This window comes from Triturus cristatus, chromosome 12, assembly GCF_964204655.1.
Source record: "Triturus cristatus chromosome 12, aTriCri1.1, whole genome shotgun sequence".
In the NCBI taxonomy this organism is placed as follows: domain Eukaryota; kingdom Metazoa; phylum Chordata; class Amphibia; order Caudata; family Salamandridae; genus Triturus; species Triturus cristatus.
In genome coordinates, this window is record NC_140595.1 from 821,549,522 (window position 1) to 821,568,526 (window position 19,005).

Here is a 19,005-nt window from a genome sequence, read left to right on the forward strand (position 1 = left end):
GCGCGGAGGGCCCTGCGCAAGGAGAGGGATCCGTCGACGTCCCAGGAGGGGAAGGAGGAGGAGACGCCAGCGAGGCCTGCAAAGCCGCCGCGTAAGTCTCCATCTAGACTCTCGATGCCCCAACACCGGGAAACGGTGGATAAGACGACACACGGGGCCGCATCACCCGCGGAGAGTCCACGCCCCCGGTAGGCTAGAAACCAGCCCCCGGGGACGAACCGCGACACTTACCCACCGGGGAGCGACGCTCACGTGACATCAGAGAAAGGCGAGGACGACGACCACGGCCGGACCTGAAGCCATCTGCCAAAGCAGACCGCGGGGAGGACGTCGACCTGGAGAGACGCGCCGAGAGAAGGTTCATTCGGCGCTCCCGCCGCGACTTCGGCTTCAACTTTTGGCACGCCGCACAATCTGAGGAGCTGTGATCCTCCCCCAAACACCACATGCAAATGAGGTGAGGGCCCATCGCCGACATAAGACGTCCACAAAACGTGCAAGTTTTAAAGCCCAAAGGCATTTGCACACTGTTCCTACCAAAAAAGAATGGAAGAAAGAGGGCCTTAAACATGCCCGCAGCAAGGAACGGATCCGCGTTGCACGCTGATAAGGAAAAAAATGACGTAGGTGTGCCGGGACGGATCTTATGTGACCTCGCTGACGTCACGTACACGGACGATGCCTGGGCGGAGGCGCGTGATGTCGCCACGCCCCCGGCGCGCAGGGATGCTGTGGCAAAAAGTTTCCGGATCCAGTCTCATGCCTGGGGATAATTCTACGTGAAGGAATCTGCGGCTAGTAGTCTCTATCAGCAATAACGGCTAGGGCGGTCGAGGGGAAATCCGGGTTCGAGTCTCGGCAATGACGTTGAACGTCCTGTGATTCTGGGCAAATCACTTAATATCCCCGTGGCTAACAAAAAATGAATGTGTAGTCATGTAACGCAACTGGTGCTATGTAAAGTGCTCTTATACCCGGTACCAGGTCAAGTTCGCGCTATATAAAACTCCGTAAAAAAAGAAGACATTGTAGGAAAGAAGGATCTTCTTTCATGGTTACCCCCACTTTTTGCTGATGTCAGTATGTTTTTTGACTAGTATGACTGGGATCCTGCTAATCAGGACCCCAGTCACTGTGGTTCCTCACTAAACTGGCTTGGCTAAGTTCTTCTGCACCTCCACAAATGGCTACTGGTGTACCTTGATGAGTCCCTAGTATATGGTGCTAAGGTATCCAGGACATACGTACACCAGGGATCTCCACTGGGCTGCAGCATGTATTGTGCCATCCATGAGAGACCGCTCAAACTGTGACTACAGGCCTGCCATTGCAGTCTGTGTGAGCTGTTACTTGCACCTCTCATGACCGATATAAGTTTCCTTATATCTGAGGTCACTACAATTAAAACCTTTAAGTCACTGCTCTGGCAGGCCTTTCAGTCCTGAAGGCAGGGTGCTTGGTTATTAGTATTAGGCTGCCCCTGCATGAGCAAGACACCCCCTCTTACACCCAAGTCAATTCTTCGTGCTTTGTAAGTGCTTCAGCCATTTTAACACATATAGTGGACATCAGTCATTACAAGAGGTCTAACTGTATAGTAAACACAAGGAAACTTTTCAGAAACTCACCCCCAGTCACAGATCTGGGTTGAATCCATCATCGTTCTTTAGCTCACTTCGCCACCCCAGTTCAGACCCAGCCATATGCAAATCAGTCTTGACCCTGTGCCTCATGGGAACAGTCCAGCCGAACTGCCAAGACAGGTCCTTTATGGACCGGAAACAAGCATCCTGGGACCAGTTTGGGGGTAACCCCCTTCATCAGCCAGGTTAGCTTGACTCCAGTGGCAAATTGAGCAAGGGACCCCCGTCTGGGCATACCCTGCCAACTTAGGGCGAACAAAGCAAACACAAGGAGATGATGGACGGAACTGTGAATCTTTTCAGACACTCACCCCCAGTCACAGATCTGGGTTGAATCCATCATCGTTTTTTAGCTGACTTTGCCATACTAGTTCAGACCCAGCCATATGCAAATCAGTCTTGACCCTGTGCCTCATGGGAACAGTCCAGCCCGAACTGCCAAGCCAGGTCCTCCCTGGACCCGAAACATGCATCCTGGGACCAGTTTTGGGGAAACACCCCTCCTAAGGTAGGCTAGCTTGACTCCAGTGGCAAAATGAGCAAGGGACCCACGTCTGGGCATACCATGCCAATTTAGGGCGAACAAAGCAAACACAGGAGATGATGGACGGAGCGCTGAAACTTTTCAGACACTCACCCCCCGTCACAGATCTGGGTTGAATTCATCATCGTTCTTTAGCTCACTTCGCTACCCCATTTCAGAACCAGCCATATACAAATCAGTCTTGACCCTGTGCCTCATGGGAACAGTCCAGCCCGAACTGCCAAGCCAGGTCCTCCGTAGACCGGAAACAAGCATCTTGGGACCGGTTTCGGGGTAACACTCCTCATCAGCCAGGCTAGCTTGACTCCAATGGTAAAGTAGGCAAGGGACCCACGTCTGGGCATACCCTGCCAATTTAGGGCAAACAAAGCAAACACAAGGAGATATGGACGGAGCGCTGAAACTTTTCAGACACTCACCCCCAGTCACAGATCTGGGTTGAGTCCATCATCGTTCTTTAGCTCAGTTCGCCACCCCAGTTCAGATCCAGCCATATGTAAATCAGTCTCGACCATGTGCCTCATGGGAACAGTCCAACCCAAACTGCCAAGCCAGGTCCTCCCTGGACCGGAAACAAGCATCCTGGGACCGGTTTCGGGGTATTTCCCCTCATCAGCGAGGCTAGCTTGAATCCAGTGGCACAGTGAGCAAGGGACCCACGTCTGGGCATACTCATCCCACTTAGGGCAAAAAGTGTTATGCAAACAAATGGTGGACAGAATGCTGAATGAACCATACATTCACCCCCAATCAAGAGATATGGGTTAAATCCATTGTTCTTTTGCTCACCATGCAACTCCGGTTTAGACCTAGCCATTTGCTAATATCTTTAGCAGCCTCTCAATCTCTTTGCTGACTTTAGCCAAATTGATCCCTGGAAGATCATCAAAATATTGCATTATTAAGATCCCCAAATATCTGATCTGGACCTTAAGATGATGGGAAGAGCTTACTTTTGGCCAAGCTATTACCTCTGTTTTCTCTATTAATAGCGCATCCAGACATTTCTCCAAATATCTCTGCATGGTGCTTGAACATGTGTATAGAATATTCTGGATTTGCAGTACACAGGTTTAAACCATCTGCATATAGTACAATCTTAATTGAAAAGCCTGCGGATTCAAAAGGAAGCATGGACCAGTCAAAGCAGACTGTCTGTGCTAACAGCTCTATATATAGGTCAAACAATAGTGGCATAAGTGGGAACCCCCACCTAGTGTCTCTATGGATCACAAAGGGTTGAGTGAGATCATCATTAATCAATACCCCTGCCGTGGGAGTCCTCTACAGCATCGGTATTGTTCTTTTTAGATTGCGACGGACTCCAAAACTCCTCAACACTACCCAATAATACACTCAGATGACCCTGTCATATGCTTTCGCATTATCTGTATTTGCTATTGTGAAGGGAGAATTGTGGGTCACAGCCAAATCTATAGCCACGTTAAACAGATGAGTTAGCTCTTGTAGATGCCTGCCTGCTATAGACCCTTTCTGGTCCAGGTGAAGGACTGTATGTATAATAGAGGATAATATCTTGGCTATGATTCCTGTGAAGATCTTATAGTCACAGTTCAATAATGAAATAGGTCCATAGGCATCTGCCTTCTTAGGGTCTTTACCTGGCTTCAAAATCATAACCAATGTTGCCTCATACCAACAAGGAAGGATGTCCTAGTTATGCAAATATATGATGTTCAATAAGATTTTCCAGAGTGAAATCAGTTCCCCAATTATCTGCTCCTACAGTTCTGCGGGGATCCCATTCGCACATGGATTCTTTAAACCATTAATGTGGTTGATAATTTCCTTCTCCATAATCTCTTCCTGAAGGAATATTCTTTGCTCTTCAGAGAGCGAGGGTGATTCCTTATATAATAACCGGCCTTTAATTTTGCGTGTATCACGGACAATATCCTCTCTATAAACTCTGAGCTGATATTATTCATCACTTCCAATTTTATATCCTCCTTTTGATAATGTTTCCTATGGCCGCTTCTACCAGCAAGTCAATACTGTTCCTAGTTCTATCCATCTTGGCCTTCCATGCTAATAGGGCTCCACTATTCTCTCCGTATTCGAAGTGCTATAGCATGCTGGCATTTCACATCCCCTGTATTCGTGTTCAAGAATCCCACATTATGGATGAGATGCTGACAGGGAACATGGTGATGGGTTGACGCCAGTCACAGGGAGCTCAAGGGAGAGTCTATGTAGCTTTTGCATTAGCTAGTATAATGTTAGAACAGTTTTGAGGAACATTAGCCCTAATAACATCCTACCCCTCCCGTTATCCCCTTTTGTATTCCTCTCCCCCGCCCATGTAGCCTCTCACCAAATGTGGGAACTCAGTGTCTCATCCTTCTGTTGAATGCGCGCCGCGGGTGAGTTGCGGAGACTCGAGTCTCCCTCCAGGGGTGCCTGGTAGTGATATCACAGGCTTTTCAGCTTGCAGCACGCGGTGCTCGTGCACGAATGGATGTGGCTGCATTGTGAGAGAGGCAGCGACAGATCCAGAAGTGGTTAAACTTTAATTTTAAGGCGGCCTGGAGCTAAGGTGGAAAGCACAGCAGGCACAACAGCCCTCTACTATTTTCATTGAACACATACAGGCACAAGTTTCTTCACAGCCTGGAGGGAGAAAACTGCTGGGAATGTGTTTGGGGGGGGCTGGGTAAGCAAAGCACGTTTCCTGGCAGTTGCTTCACTTAAAGAGGCATCACAAAATAGATACACGCTTAGGTCCATCAGATCGAATCGGGTGGGACCTCCCTTAAATGGAAACTAAGAGAAGAGTAGTACAACTGTGTACCCCAGTAGTGAAAGGCCCCAATATAGAGGTGTTTATACCAGGCTACGAGGTAGGGACACAACAACTCAAGAGGCAAGATTAAACCACTCACCAAAACGGTCTTTTCCCTCCTTAAATTCCTTATTTAATATCATAGAAAAGAAGGATAAAGAAGTTAGTAGATGCCTAAGGAAACAAGCATTTGCAATGCAATCGTTCTCGCCTTTGGGACCTTACCTGTATTTAGCTATGCAGCACATTAGCCTGGGTGCTGAAACATCTACTGTTCTTTAACATGGAGGGAAAGTAAGCGCCAAACTGCCTGACACACCAGGTATGGGAACACATGGAGAGAAAAATTTCCTTTCAGCGGGAAATGGTATAGTCCAAAGCTCTGTTTTTAATATAAAATCAGGGCATTCGGAGGTCACATCACTGCAAATACAAGATTTGAAAACAATATTGTCTACAGCTGCTCGTGGAACACAATTTCTATGGACTGGAATCTATAGAATGCTATAGTGATTCTGGCATGTTACTGACCTCTACTGGTCGTTTTCTATCAAGAAAGATAAATAGAGGCAGTTGCCTGGAAAATTTAAAAAAGTAAGCCCCTCAGCAAAAACCAATTCTGGTATTTTACTGACCTCTACTGGTCACTTTCTATCAAGACAGTTAAATGGAGGCAGTTTGAACAACCAGAAAGCAATTCTGGTATTTTACTGACCTCTAATAGTCTTTTTCTTTCGAAACAGTTAAATAGAGGCAGTTGAACAAAAAAAAAGTCCCTAAGCGGAAGCAGATAAGTCCTAGGGCTGATCTCCAGAGCCTATAAAGTACATACACACATAAGTATATACTAAAGTATATACAGGAGGTCTCAAATGCTCGACGTAAAAAGTATGGATCAGGCGTTTAAACATCAGGCGAAGCAGCTACGAGAGATGGTTGACTCAATCGAAGCGTTGGCAGGCTCATCCCTGCAGCCCTTGACCTCGACAGTTGCTGAATTAACGTACAAATGCCAAGTCCTATCTAACCCCTCTCCTTCAGAGCTGGAGAGTTTTATTTTGCATCCATCAAGTCAGATTACCGACTTGTGTGTGGGGTTATTGTCTTCCACTAGCGTTGCCGTGACTGCTGGAACACATTGAGGCGAAAGTCCATCAGTAGTAGAACTTCTTTTGTCCCTTAAATGAGACATAATGCAGATATTTGAGATATCAGAGTAATCAAAAACATATACGGGGTCGGATGTATGTCAAGCGCTGCGAGATAAACTGGATGAATTTGCTCAGCACACCGATCTCTTAGAAGAAAGAATGGCCCAGGTAAACCTGGGGTCAGTGATAATACACAGCTAATCAATGCTCTACGAGAGCAGAACAATCAACTGAGAGATGATGTGGAAATATTAGACATTCACTCAAGGAAGAACAACTTTTGAATGTCCCAGAAGGATTAGTTACTTACCTGTAATCCTAGTTCTCAACCAGGGGTATACTCATCGAAGTCATAATCTATTAATAATCCCCGCCCATGTGCGGGATCCCGGAGCATATGGAAAATACATATATATACATATATATATGCATATGTGAAAACATATTATTATTATTATTATTACTTATACAGCGCACTATCACCTTGTAGGCATCCTGGCGCTAAACAACACAAGGACTATTAGTGTGGGCATAATCACCAGAGCAGTCAGCATTATTTAGGGCTGGGAAATAGCCGGGTCTTTAATCTCCTCCTAAACAGGAGGAGGTCACACCATTCTTAACTCCAGCAGGAGCGCATTCCAAAGTCTGGCGGCTATCACACTGAAGGCTATACCACCAGATCTAACTTTCTTACATCTCGGTACTTTCACCAGTCTAGCAGCTGCAGAACGCAAACATCTCCCTGGAGTATACCAAACAAATTTTCTCTGCAAGGCGACAGGACCAATCTCGTGCAAGGCCGTGAACACCAAGCAGAGAGATTTGAACTGGATTCTCTGTCTAATAGGGAGCCAATGCAACTCCGACAAAGCCCAGGAAGATGATGCATAACTCGGCCAACCAAGTACTAGCTTGGCCGCTGTAGACTGGATGCGCTGCAATCTATCTAATAGATAGTTCGGAGAACCCAGAAGCAGCGCATTATAGTAGTCCAATCTACTCAATATAGTGCCCTGTACCACTAAAACTCGTGCCTCAGAAGGCATTAACGGAAGAATCTTTTGCAAAGTTCGTATCATAGCGAAACAGCTTCCTACTAATTGATTAACCTGAGATTCCAGCGTTAACTTGTTGTTAAACATAACGCCCAGGTTCCGAACCTTCTCCACTGGGCGTAGGACCTTAGGGAGATCCAAAGGCCAAAAATTCTCCGGCAGCATCGGGGAGGCCTTCCCTGCAGAAAAATAAAGAACCTCAGTTTTTCCAGCGTTAAATTGTAGGGAGTTTCCTTTCAGCCAGTGAGACATAGCTCTCAAACAATATTGAAACGCCTCCAAGGAGGTCGACTCATCTCCCTCCATTGAGAAGAATAATTGCGTGTCATCAGCATAATTTATAGTCTTAATATTATATGCCCTAATAACAGCCATCAACGGGAGCATATAAATATTAAAAAGGATTGGGCTAATTGCAGAGCCCTGAGGGACACCATGCATGATCTTAGAGAAGGAAGATTGATATGGAGGCAAGGCCACTGCTTGACTCCTCCCTGAAAGAAAGGATTGAAACCAACAAAGGGCACGACCAGTCACCCCAACCTCTTCCAGCCTCCTCAACAAAATCGCATAGTTGACCGTGTCGAATGCGGCAGACAGGTCAAGGAGAACAAGAGCTACTGCCCGACCACTGTCTGCCTGCACTCGAAGCTCATCCAGCACGGTCACCAAAGCCGTCTCCGTGCCATGTGCTGGCCGAAAACCAAATTGTACCTCCTCCAAGATATTATTATTCTGAAGATGTTTTGAAAGGTGGTTCCCCACCACTCTTTCTACAATTTTAGCCGGAAACGGCAAAAGAGAGATAGGTCTATAGTTACTAGGGCTCGCAGGGTCCAATGTAGACATCTTCAGCAGAGGCGTCACAAGTGCCTGCTTCCACTGCGATGGAACCACACCACTGGAGAGAGACTGATTATAAATCAACCGAAGTATGGAAAATAGCTCCACTTCAAATTCCTTCCAAACTCTCGGTGGCAAAGGGTCCAAAGGTGAACCTGACATAACCCCTAACGTCACCTTGCCAGAGTCTTCTACTGAGAGGGTCGGAAATTTGGTTAGTAACTTCCCAAAAGGCAGGCTCTCAGGGCGGGTAGGTGTAATTACACCCCCCCCCCCCCCCCCAAGGAGCCACAGCCAACACTGGTGTGTTCTAGACTTACTACTTCCAGACAGCTAGGGATCTCCCCCAGATCCACAATAATCGTGTGAATTTTGTCATAAAAAAAGCTTCCCAAACTATCACATAGCTCTTGCGAGGGGGGAATCTGATTCTTACCGCACTCGGGGCTGGTCAGGGTGTTTAAAATTTAAAAAATGCACCTCGGCCTGTTATGAGCCTTCAGTATAAGCTAGAGTAGTAATCAGCTTTAGTCAAATTTATTTCTACCTTATAGCGCCCAATCAGACGTTTCCAACTAGTTTTTTCCTTATCGTTATAACTCCTCCTCCACTTCCTCTCCGTCTACTTACACTCAAGTTTCAATTTTTTTAGTTTGTCATTGAACCAAGGTGCTGAAGATCTTCCTACTTTCTTATGAGCTTTAAATGGGGCAGTTGAGTCTAGGACGGAGGAAATCTGTCCACAAAAGGAGGCATAATTCCCCTCCACTTGCTTACCTGGTGAAAAACAGTCTTTCAAATCAAACACCGAGGCAAGTCCTCTATTTCTTAGAAGGGTTTTCCAATCCCTACTAACATAATTAGTAGCAGAGCTCCCTACTTGAGCATTGTAACAAGGCATAGTCACCAAAAATTTAACCAAAAAGTGATCCGTCCAAACCATTGGCAGAATGCCCACAACATTAAGGACTTGGTCCCCAGAAAAAATAAAATCAAGTGTGTGCCCATCCTTGTGAGTAGCCTTGTTCACCCGCTGGTGAAAGCCCAAGCCTTCACACGACTGAAGGACGTTATTGTAGCCAGAGTCCAAAGACCCATTTTTCCACAAATTAAAGTCGCCCAGCAGCACTACCCTAGCGTATTCCAAATAGCTTGAATCCCTCAATTGTGTCAATATCTAATGCCACACAGTTCCAAGAATCTTTGTAAATTACATCGACTCCTCCCCCTCTCCCCTTAGTCTAGGTTTGTGTAGGATTTTGAATCCAGGAGGGCATGCCCATCCTGGATCCACCTCACACGCAGGGTTGGTCCAGGTTTCAGTCATGAATAAAACATCTAAATCTTGGAGTTCCAGTAGCAGCTGGATTTCAATGCAATGCTTTGGAAGCGATCTCACATTGAGCAGTCCACAAATAAGGTTCCCCTGCCTCAAAAAATCAGAGACCGGAAGAGCAGTCTGTTCCAGAGTAAATGTACCCAACCACTCTGCAGCCACCCCCAACCTACGCAATTCCATACTGGAGTACCTTATAGAGCTACTATCTCCCCCCGAATCCAACTTACCCCCAGTCCGAGCAGCATCGCTGGCGCTGAGCGCGATCTTAGCGCGGACGGGCGCAGACGGGCTTGCCTTAGGCGCACCGCCGGCGCGTTCGCGCCAGCATTCGCTATATGCTGCTCGAGGTCCGGAAAGCTGAACCGCTAACCCGACAAGATGGCGGTACTACACAGTCAGGAACCAAACACTAGGGTAGGAGGATGGAACCCAGTGACGGTTTCGTTAATTACAATTCTGCATGTTTTAAAAATGAACACACACAAAATGTTTAAAAATTCCCCCACTTTACAATAAAGTTTTCCCTAAATTAAAAAACTTTCCCCAAAGTTGCAAGTGCAAGGTAAACAATGTTAGCTGCTCCCCGAGGAATCAACCACACGCATACAGCCTCGTACGTTATTTAGATCGCTGCGCGTTCGCACCAGCATTCGCTATATGCTGCTCGAGGTCTGGAAAGCTGAACCGCTAACCCGACAAGATGGCGGTACTACTCAGTCAGGATACAAACACTAGGGTAGGAGGATGGAACCCAGTGACGGTTTTGTTAATTACAATTCTGCATGTTTTAAAAATGAACACACACAAAATGTTAAAAATTCCCCCTACAATAAAGTTTTCCCCCAATTAAAAAACTTTCCCCAAAGGTGCAAGTGCAAGGTAAACAATGTTAGCTGCTCCCCGAGGAATCAACCACACGCATACAGCCTCGTACGTTATTTAGATCGCTGTGCGTTCGCGCCAGCATTCGCTATATGCTGCTCGAGGTCCAGAAGGCTGAACCGCTAACCCGACAAGATGGCGGTACTACTCAGTCAGGAACCGAACACTAGGGTAGGAGGATGGAACCCAGTGACGTTTCGTTAATTACAATTCTGCATGTTTTAAAAATGAACACACACAAAATGTTTAAAAATTATACATGCAGCCTAAAACGTTTACAATATGGCAACAATGCTGAAATTACATAGGTTTGCATTGTAGTACCCCTAACCCATAAGGAAAAAAGGAAGCACTAAACAATAGTCATACAATAATGCTTTATTGCCATAAAGCAAACTTGTAATTGCAGGCATTTGCCTGTAGGCTGCAGCAGAGTACTAAGAAACAAACAAAAACTGACACCTTGCCTTTAAGGCATTAGAGTACAGGTACCGTTCCTTTAAGACCTGCAGGAGACCCCTTGGTCACATGATGCACCACAGGTGGCAGTTAGGTCAGTTCTTTTTGACGGTGCATATGCACCTGAGTAGGTCTGCAATCAATAAACAATAACTTGAAGAGAATGATCGTCCGTGGAGGTGGGCGGGTCGCTTATGACTTTGATGAGTATACCCCTGAATGAGAACTAGGATTACAGGTAAGTAACTAATCCTTCTCATCCAGGGGTTACTCATCAATAGTCATAATCTATGAATAGAGTAGCAAGCCCATACCCAAAGTCTCGCGGACGAGCAACAGAGCATATAGAACATGAAGTAACATCACATTCAAACAGCAGTTATGCAAACAAATTCCTCAAAGAGGCCTGCCCCACCTGGGCATCGGCCTGTGCATCTGAATCTAGGCAGTAATGGCGTGTAAAGGTATGTATCGAGCGCCATGTAGTCGCCTTGTGTGAGAAGATGGCCTGATATATGATGTCACTAATTCTAGTGTACACCTTGTATCAGTCCAAACAACCCTTATGGTGATTGGTTGTAAAGTCAACCTTATAGACCAGCTATCCTAGTGGTAGCATGGACAAGAGCAGTCTTAGGCTAAACTCTGAATGGCATGTGAAGCCAGCTGTTATACCATATGTAATCCCTTGAATACCAAATGAAAGGACACCACAACAGATATATATAAAAATAGAATGTATTTATTCTAGTCAAACCCTCAGCACTCTTTATGGGATTCGAGGTAAGTACAACACAGTCTTATTTAAGCATACATTAAGTCACACCGGTAAGTAATACAGTTAGGCCCTAGGGGCCACGCAAACCATATACTAAGTAAGTGGTATAAGGACAACTGTCACGGATACAGGATAGGCCTAGGCCTAGGGAATCGCTGGGGCTACACTATACTACCAAAGGTTAAGAAGTGGGAGGCCCACGGGATTCAGGTGCAGAGTGGAAACACTCACGCGTAATGCGTAAAAGTCGATAGAAATGCAAGTTATTAGAAATTAGCAGTTTAAGGACACTTCTGGTATAGCTAGGAAGTCGAGACTCGGAAACTAGACCCTTGGATAGTCAATACCCTAGTGAGCACCGAAATGCTCAAGTTACCTAGCCCACGGGCTGCGGGTGCATAGGTGTGAACTTGCGTCGGGTTTCGTCGTCGACTCCTATGGATGCCTGAAGGAAAGTTGCTGACAGGCAGTCAGTGAAGAGTGTCCGGTGGATCCCAAGGTGGGGATCAAGAAGGAAGGAACCTGCAAGCAGACGTGACAGAGTCTAGGTCACCAGCCAGGAGCCGGGAAGGGACCAGGAAGGAACCAGGCGATGTCGTGAAGATGCAGGTGAAGAGGTGAAGCTTGTCGCAGCAGTCACGGGTACCAGGAGGCGTCGAGGACGACCAGGACCAGGAGGTGAGCTGTCCCACGAAGGCTCTTGCTGTCGGCGGCGTCGAAGTCGAGTCAGCACCCAACAAGCCTTGGCAAGCGGAACCCACGCAGGATGGAGGACTTGCTTCTGGTGCAGACCAGGAAGGTCTGGGGTAGTTCTCTTTTACAGAGGAGCGGGTGCCAGTCTGGAGGAGCCGGACCAGCAAGATGGAAACAAAGGTTCGTCGTCGCAGAGGTCACTAGCCAACGGGACAGCAACCGGACAACACGTCGAGCAACTCAGGTGCAGAAGGGCCCTCACGCAGAACACGTGAAGTGTGGGGAGCTGGTCTTCTTTGCAGATGGTGCTCGGGATGGGGGCTTCTCAATTCCCCAAGCACAGCCTCAAGGGAGCCTCGGAAGTCGCGCTAGTCAGGTACTAGCCAATTTTCCCAGGTCGCCGGTCCCACGTCCCTCATCGCCTCCACGGGTCTCAGCTTCGCTGTAGATGTGGATCTGGGTCAGAGGTATCTGGAAGTCTCGGCGCTGGTCAGTCTCTGCAGTCGTCCCTCGTAGGATCAGTCGCAAAGCAAGCAGCCGTCGCTGGATGGTGCCTGGTTGCCCAGGGTGGTCACTCCTTGGCCACAAGGGAGATTTCTTCAGTCTTCTTCCTGAGGTCGAATGTCGAAGGTCCAGAGTTTCTGTACAAGTTGCAGATTCAGGTTAATCTAATTTAGCAGGGCTCAGCTACCTACTGATATACTGGGCTAGTGGGCTGGGCTACCTGCAAGGTCCCTCCTATGGGTGGGACCAGGAAGGGGAGTGGTTACACCCCCTTTCCTTTGTCCAGTTTTGCACCAGAGCTGGGGCTGGAGTGCCCCAGAGCCGGTTTGAACTGGACTATGCATGGGACGCCTTGTGTGCCCCAGGCAGTGTCTGGTTTCATTCAACCCTCCCTGCCCCAATATACTAAATCCTGTCTAGGGTGGTGCTCGCACCTCCCAAGGCAGGAAACCTATTGTCCAAGCCTCCCTCGCTGGAAGGACTCCCAGCAGCAGGAGGTCAGACTTGTGTCTGTGGCAGCAGCATCCATTTTGTGATGCTGGGGCTCTGGTTAACTTTAACCGGGTAAGTAGATTTCAACATGTCTTCTCCCTCTAGAAGGGAGGAATAATATCCTCATTGCCAGAAATGGTATGGGGGTATTATTCCAAAGTGTTAGACACCTTACACGACATGTTTTGATAAAGCCAAACCATAGTTACCATAACCGTTTAAGATTATAAGGCACTTTAAGAGTATATGGTAGGCTATATCATAGAACAGCTATAAGGACATGGTTCCGAAAGCTGCAGACAGGCTCAGCTCATGCTAGAGCGCCATCTCACATGTTACCAAGCACTCTGCCTCCAGGATTGATAAGGCCTGCCATAGGAGTGGCTGAAAGGTACACATGTGTCTATATATAAGGTAGGTATAGGAATACTACACCTAAGCAAGGGGTGATTACATGACCTTGCCCCAGCTGAGTGATCAGCCAGTTGTGTCATAATGGAAGGCCAGGCCAGGGGTGGCACAATACATGCTGCAGCCCCTGGTAGGCCTAGGGTACACCTATGCCCTGGGTACCTAAGGTACACTGTACAGGGGCCAATAAGGTGATCCTAACCAATTGGGTTATGCACTCAAAGTACATAGTATAAATTTAGAGAGAGAACAGCTGGGCTGTGGGTCTGATTGGCAGGCCCACAGCCACATCTAAGTCTAAAACCAGTGAAGCAAAATCAATAAGTGGGGGTGAACATAGAAAGCAGACCCTACTCTCCTACAAGAAGGACGCGAGGACTTGCTTCAAGAAGGCGTTCTAGACCTCTTGGAGCCCTTCCTTACCGGAGATCTTCCTCTAGATGATTTATCTGCCAGGCCATACAGGCGAATTCGTTCCCTGTCCTTTAAGGTTCTTCTGGACAGGTTCTGGCAGTGAGGGCAGGTCTTAGGATCATGATCCTCAGCAAGACAAAGAATAGAGACCTCATGAGAATCTGTTTTGGCCTTCTTTTTACCACAAGAAGGGCAAGAGTCAAAAAGAGATGGCATTTTAAGTTGTTAAAAAATGCCCAAACCTGTCAGAAAAAGACAGCTTCTTACTTCAAAAGATGAAAAACGTCGAAGTAAGGAATAAAAGTTGTGAAAAGTGAAAAGATTTTCTGACAAAAAGCAGAAAAGAGTGGAGCTGTGTTGCCAGGATCCTTCCTGAAGGAGCAGGAAAGAACAACTGACCTAACTGTCACCCCTGAGGCATGATGGGAAGCTGGGGGTCAGGAGTGCCTTAAAGGCACGGTGTCAGTTTATTGCTATGCAGCTACAGGTTAGCATTTCAGTCTTTTTAGACTGGGTATTTGCAATGCAGCCTGGGAGCTTCCTATGCTTTCAGTGATTTATGAGAATTTCTACTGTTTGCTGAGCATTAAAACAGTTTCTAAACACATTTTGTTGTTGTTTTCTCCTGTTTCTAATGCATGTGTTTCATGTATGGTGGAAATTCCTTACAGCATGATTCAGCTCTGGTGTTTATTAGGCTGCAATTGCTTATTTATATATATATATATATATATGGAGATATATATATATGGATATATATATGTGGGGCACATATAATATAGTGTTTCCGGGGTCCCGCGTATGGGCGGGAATATTCTAATGCTTATGACTATTGAAAAGGATTCCCTGGAAGAGAATGAGCGACTTCCAGTTTTGTTTTGTGGATGCAGGGAATATGTGTGACAGTGAGTGTAGGTGGGTTGGTTTAAGTGTATGCAGTTATTCAAGTATTCTGGTCCTGTGTTGTGTAGTGCTTTTTTATGTGTGCGGGAGAAGTTTGAATTGGCTGCGCTTGTGAACGGGGAGCCAGTGAAGCTTATAGAAGTGCGGTCTTCTAGATGGTCTGGAGTTTGTGTAGGAGTTGTTTGGAGATTCCGGCGCAGAGATTGTTGCAGTAGTCCAGCCTGCTGGTGATGAGTGATTGCTTGACTATCCTTCTTGTGTTCTGAGGCAACCATTTGAAGATCTTTCATAGCATCCATAGGATGTAGAAGCAGGAGGTTGACACTGCATTGTCTTGACCTGTCAAGTTGAGCTTGTCGTCTAGGATGATTCCCAGATTTCTTGCGTGGTCTGTGTGTGGGTATTGGTCCTCGCTCCGACGGCCACCAAGTGGAGTCCCAATGGGAGGTCTTATGGCCAAAGACCAGTACTTCCATCTTGTTGGGAGTTGAGCTGCAGGCAGCTTGTTCACATCCTGTTTGCTACTGTGGTCATGCAGTTGGTGAAGTTGGTCATGTTGGTGGTTGTCTAGCGCATCAGGAAGAGGATAAGTTGGGTGCCATCGACGTAGGAGATGGCGGTGATATCTTGTAATCAGATGATGTTGGCAAGCGGTCATGTATATGTTGAAAAGGTTGGCGCTCAGGGACGATCCCTGTTGGAGTCTGCATATCAATCTCTTGGTCTCTGATGTGAAGGATGACAGCCTGACACTTTGGGTTCTTCTCATGAGGAAAGAACAGATCCATTTAAGAGCAGATCCTTTTATTCCACTCTCCTGGATTCTTCTGAAGAGGGTGTTATGGGAGACAGTGTCAAAGTCAACGGAAAGGTCCAGCTGGATGAGGGCCGATGTTTCTCCTTCGTCCAAGATGATTTGAATATTGTTGGTGGCCACGATGAGTGCTGTTTTAGTGCTGTGGTTCTTTCTGAATCCTGATTGAGTGTTGTCTAGAAGACATAGACGTTCGAGGTGGGTTGTGAGGTGCTTGTTGATGGCCTTCTCAATCACTATGGCAGGATAGAGGAGCGGGGAGTTGGGTTAGAAGTTGCTCAGTTGATTCGGGTCAGCTGTGGGGGGTCTTGAGGGCGTTGATTTCTGTAAGTTTTCATTTATTTAGAAAAGTAGCCGACGTGATGGAGTTATTTATGAAGTGGGTCAGGGTGGTGCTGGTTGGTGATGTTCCCAGTTTGTAGATGTAGTGGGGGCATGGGTTTGTTGTGGCCCCTGAGAGGATGGTCCGCATGATTACCGCTGTGTCATGTCTGGTGAGGGTTTTCCATTCAGTCAGGAGGCTGTCTTAGTTGGTGGTGGGTGGTTTAGCAACATGCTCTCTGGGGTTGGGTAGATGTTTGTGATTATGCTGTGTGAGGAACTGGATAGGTTGTCGTAGAGTTGCTGAGAGGCAGCAATGTTGTTGACAATGCCTAAGGGGGAGGTGAAATCCTTCACAATCGAAAACATCTCTTTGCAATGTTGGGGCTTCCTTCGATGCGTTCCACTGGTGCTTTTTTCTTGGCGTCTGTTATTTGCTGGTGATAGCGTCTGAAAGCAGCCTTGTAGGTAGTTCTGTCTGTGGTGTAGTGGCTGCCTCTCCATTTCCTTTCTAGCTGTTTACAGTGTCATTTGGTGTCTCAGTGGCCTGCTTGTTTGGTCTACTATGCTTGTTGGGGTTGATGGGTGCGAGGTAGTCTGCACAATTCTTGTTGAAATTGCTGGATGTCCATGTTGAGGCTGTCTGGGGGCTAGGTTAATCTGTACTGATGGCACAGAGCCAGTCTGCTCTGTGATTCTGCCCCCGCTGTGGCTTGGAATACTGAATGTGGGTGGGGTGCTGACTTGAGGAGTGTTGATTTGGAAGTGGATGAAGAAGTGGTCAGTCCATGTGAGTGGTGTGGTGAAGTTGTATTTGATGCTGTCGCTTATGGTGAAGATGGGGTGCATGCAGGCGGCATTGAATTATTCTAGTGTGTATGGCCATCAATGAATAGCCTACGATGCAAAAATACATTTCCAACTGCTACAGCACTCCATTGGACCACAGTGAGAAAATAGAAACAGTTAAGTTTGTTCTAGGTTTATTTCTACAATGCCAGGGCTTACCAGGAGTATCCACGTTGCTTGGCCCACACAATAGATCCTGGTACAAAAGTGGCATAAATTACTTCATCATCGGATCCTGACCAGCTTTCCTCTGGAATATCACAATTATTAAACTTGGAATCTGGAATGAAGAAATACAATACTAGTGAAGAAGAGTCACTTGCATTTACAACCGTCCAGTGAATGTCACTTTTTGAGAGAATAAACATAGTATTTAAAATAAAATACATTATCTTGTTTCATTTTCCTTTTAAAAAAAATAACCAATCCTAATGAAGAGTTTTATAAGCACTTCTGCATCTACTACTTCACTTTTCTTTAAAAACGGCAATAAGGCAATTATGCAGTAAGGCAGGCTGGATTTCTCTAAATAGACAATGCAATGCACTGGTAGTAAACATTCACTTTTTTTTTTTTGTTAAACTGTTTTTATTGATAAGAAAAAGCAACAGTGCAAATTACATACAGTCGTATTAATATGTCTACTTGATTTTTGACAGCTAACTTCAGAAACGATGCTGCTAAATTCTCATTGCTGGGCCGGAGCTTGGCCTGCAGCATAAAGGCTGGCTCCTGATGAAGCTTGCACCGGCCCACCTTCACCATGCCTTTCCCGCGGTACCCGCGCCAGAGAAACAACTGTTATGAAGTGATTGGGAGCTAGATCGTCCCAGATAGGTGGAAATATGTTGTGATATTACTGAATGTCTGCTTCGTGTACGTTAGACTTGTAGCTCTCTTTTCTACCTTCTCCCAAACCACCTCACCTTGTCCACGCTTCCTAGATAAGGGAGTGTTATACAAGCAGCTTGACCAGGGCCAGTGATCACAACATGTTGAGGGCCTCTATTATTGAAAGTAGTGTGGACCAATCAAAGAGCTTTAACGGTAATTGGCTTGGTAACAGGAAGCCAATGGAGTTTGTGAATCCCTACAGAGACAGACTGGGATTTAGGGATATTAAGATTCAGTCTGGCCGATGCATTCTGGACTAGTTGCAGTTTCGCAAGGACTGTCTTGCTAAGGTCAAGATAAACAGCATTACAATAATCCAATCTGGACATAACAAGGGCCAAGGTCACCTGTTTTCGTGCCTGAATGGAAAAAAAAAAAACAGTTTTCTCAGGGATTTAATTATCCAAGAACAGGTCAAAACTGTCCTGTTTACCTGTGAGCTAAAGGATAATTTTGTGTCAGTCATTACTCCAAGGTTTTTTGCTGAGTCCGTTGGAATAGTTAAGGCCCCTAACCTCTCTGGCCGCCACAGATTGGACCATAAGGAGGGTTGCCTGTAAAAAATCAGGACCTCCGTCTTGTCCCCATTCAAACATATATAATTTCTCTCCATCCAAATGGTAACTGCCTGCATACAAGTTTTAAAATTAGAGGCAGTCGCATTAAGATTCTTTGAGATGGACACGATGATGTCATCAGCATAGGACAAAGCTTGAAGCCCAAAAGATCTAATGACTTTTGCTAGTGGTGAGACATACAAATTGAAAAGGGTGTGGCTCAACGAAGGCCCTGCGGCACCCCACAAGGCAGCATTGTGGAGTCCGAATAGTACTGTTCAACCATTGTCACCTGAGATCTATCTTTGAGAAAAGAAGCCAGAAGTTTCAGTGCAGAATCTGTGACTCCTAGCTGCTGGAGCTGCTCTTCGAGCAAATAGGCACTTGTTCTACCGACTCCAAAAGGTGTGGAGCTGCAAAACTCAGTTCTTAAGACCTTGAGTGACCCGGCAGAGAGGTACACCTTTGCAAGGGTCAACACCCTGAGATTTACTATGGTCATGTGCCCGGTCTATGGACACTAGAAATCAAAGAATACTTTCTTTCCAGGCACATCAGAGCGTTTGGACACTTGAATGTTATGATTGATGGCCATACACACCCAGTCATACATTGGAATTGCCTCACAGATAAGGGTAACAACAAAGACAAGG

The 19,005-nt window shown here is 46.4% G+C and overlaps 1 protein-coding gene across 2 annotated transcripts in view; it reads right to left on the reverse strand.

Moving 5' to 3' along the window:
• The window catches only part of ZCWPW1 (zinc finger CW-type and PWWP domain containing 1), a 1,624,070-nt gene that overhangs the window by 873,435 nt on the left and 731,630 nt on the right, over positions 1-19,005 (reverse strand). For both annotated transcript variants that reach the window (XM_085639318.1, XM_085639317.1), the window contains exon 9: positions 17,061-17,181. In XM_085639318.1, the coding sequence (XP_085495444.1) occupies positions 17,061-17,181 (121 nt within the window). The remainder of the gene's footprint in view (positions 1-17,060; positions 17,182-19,005) is intronic.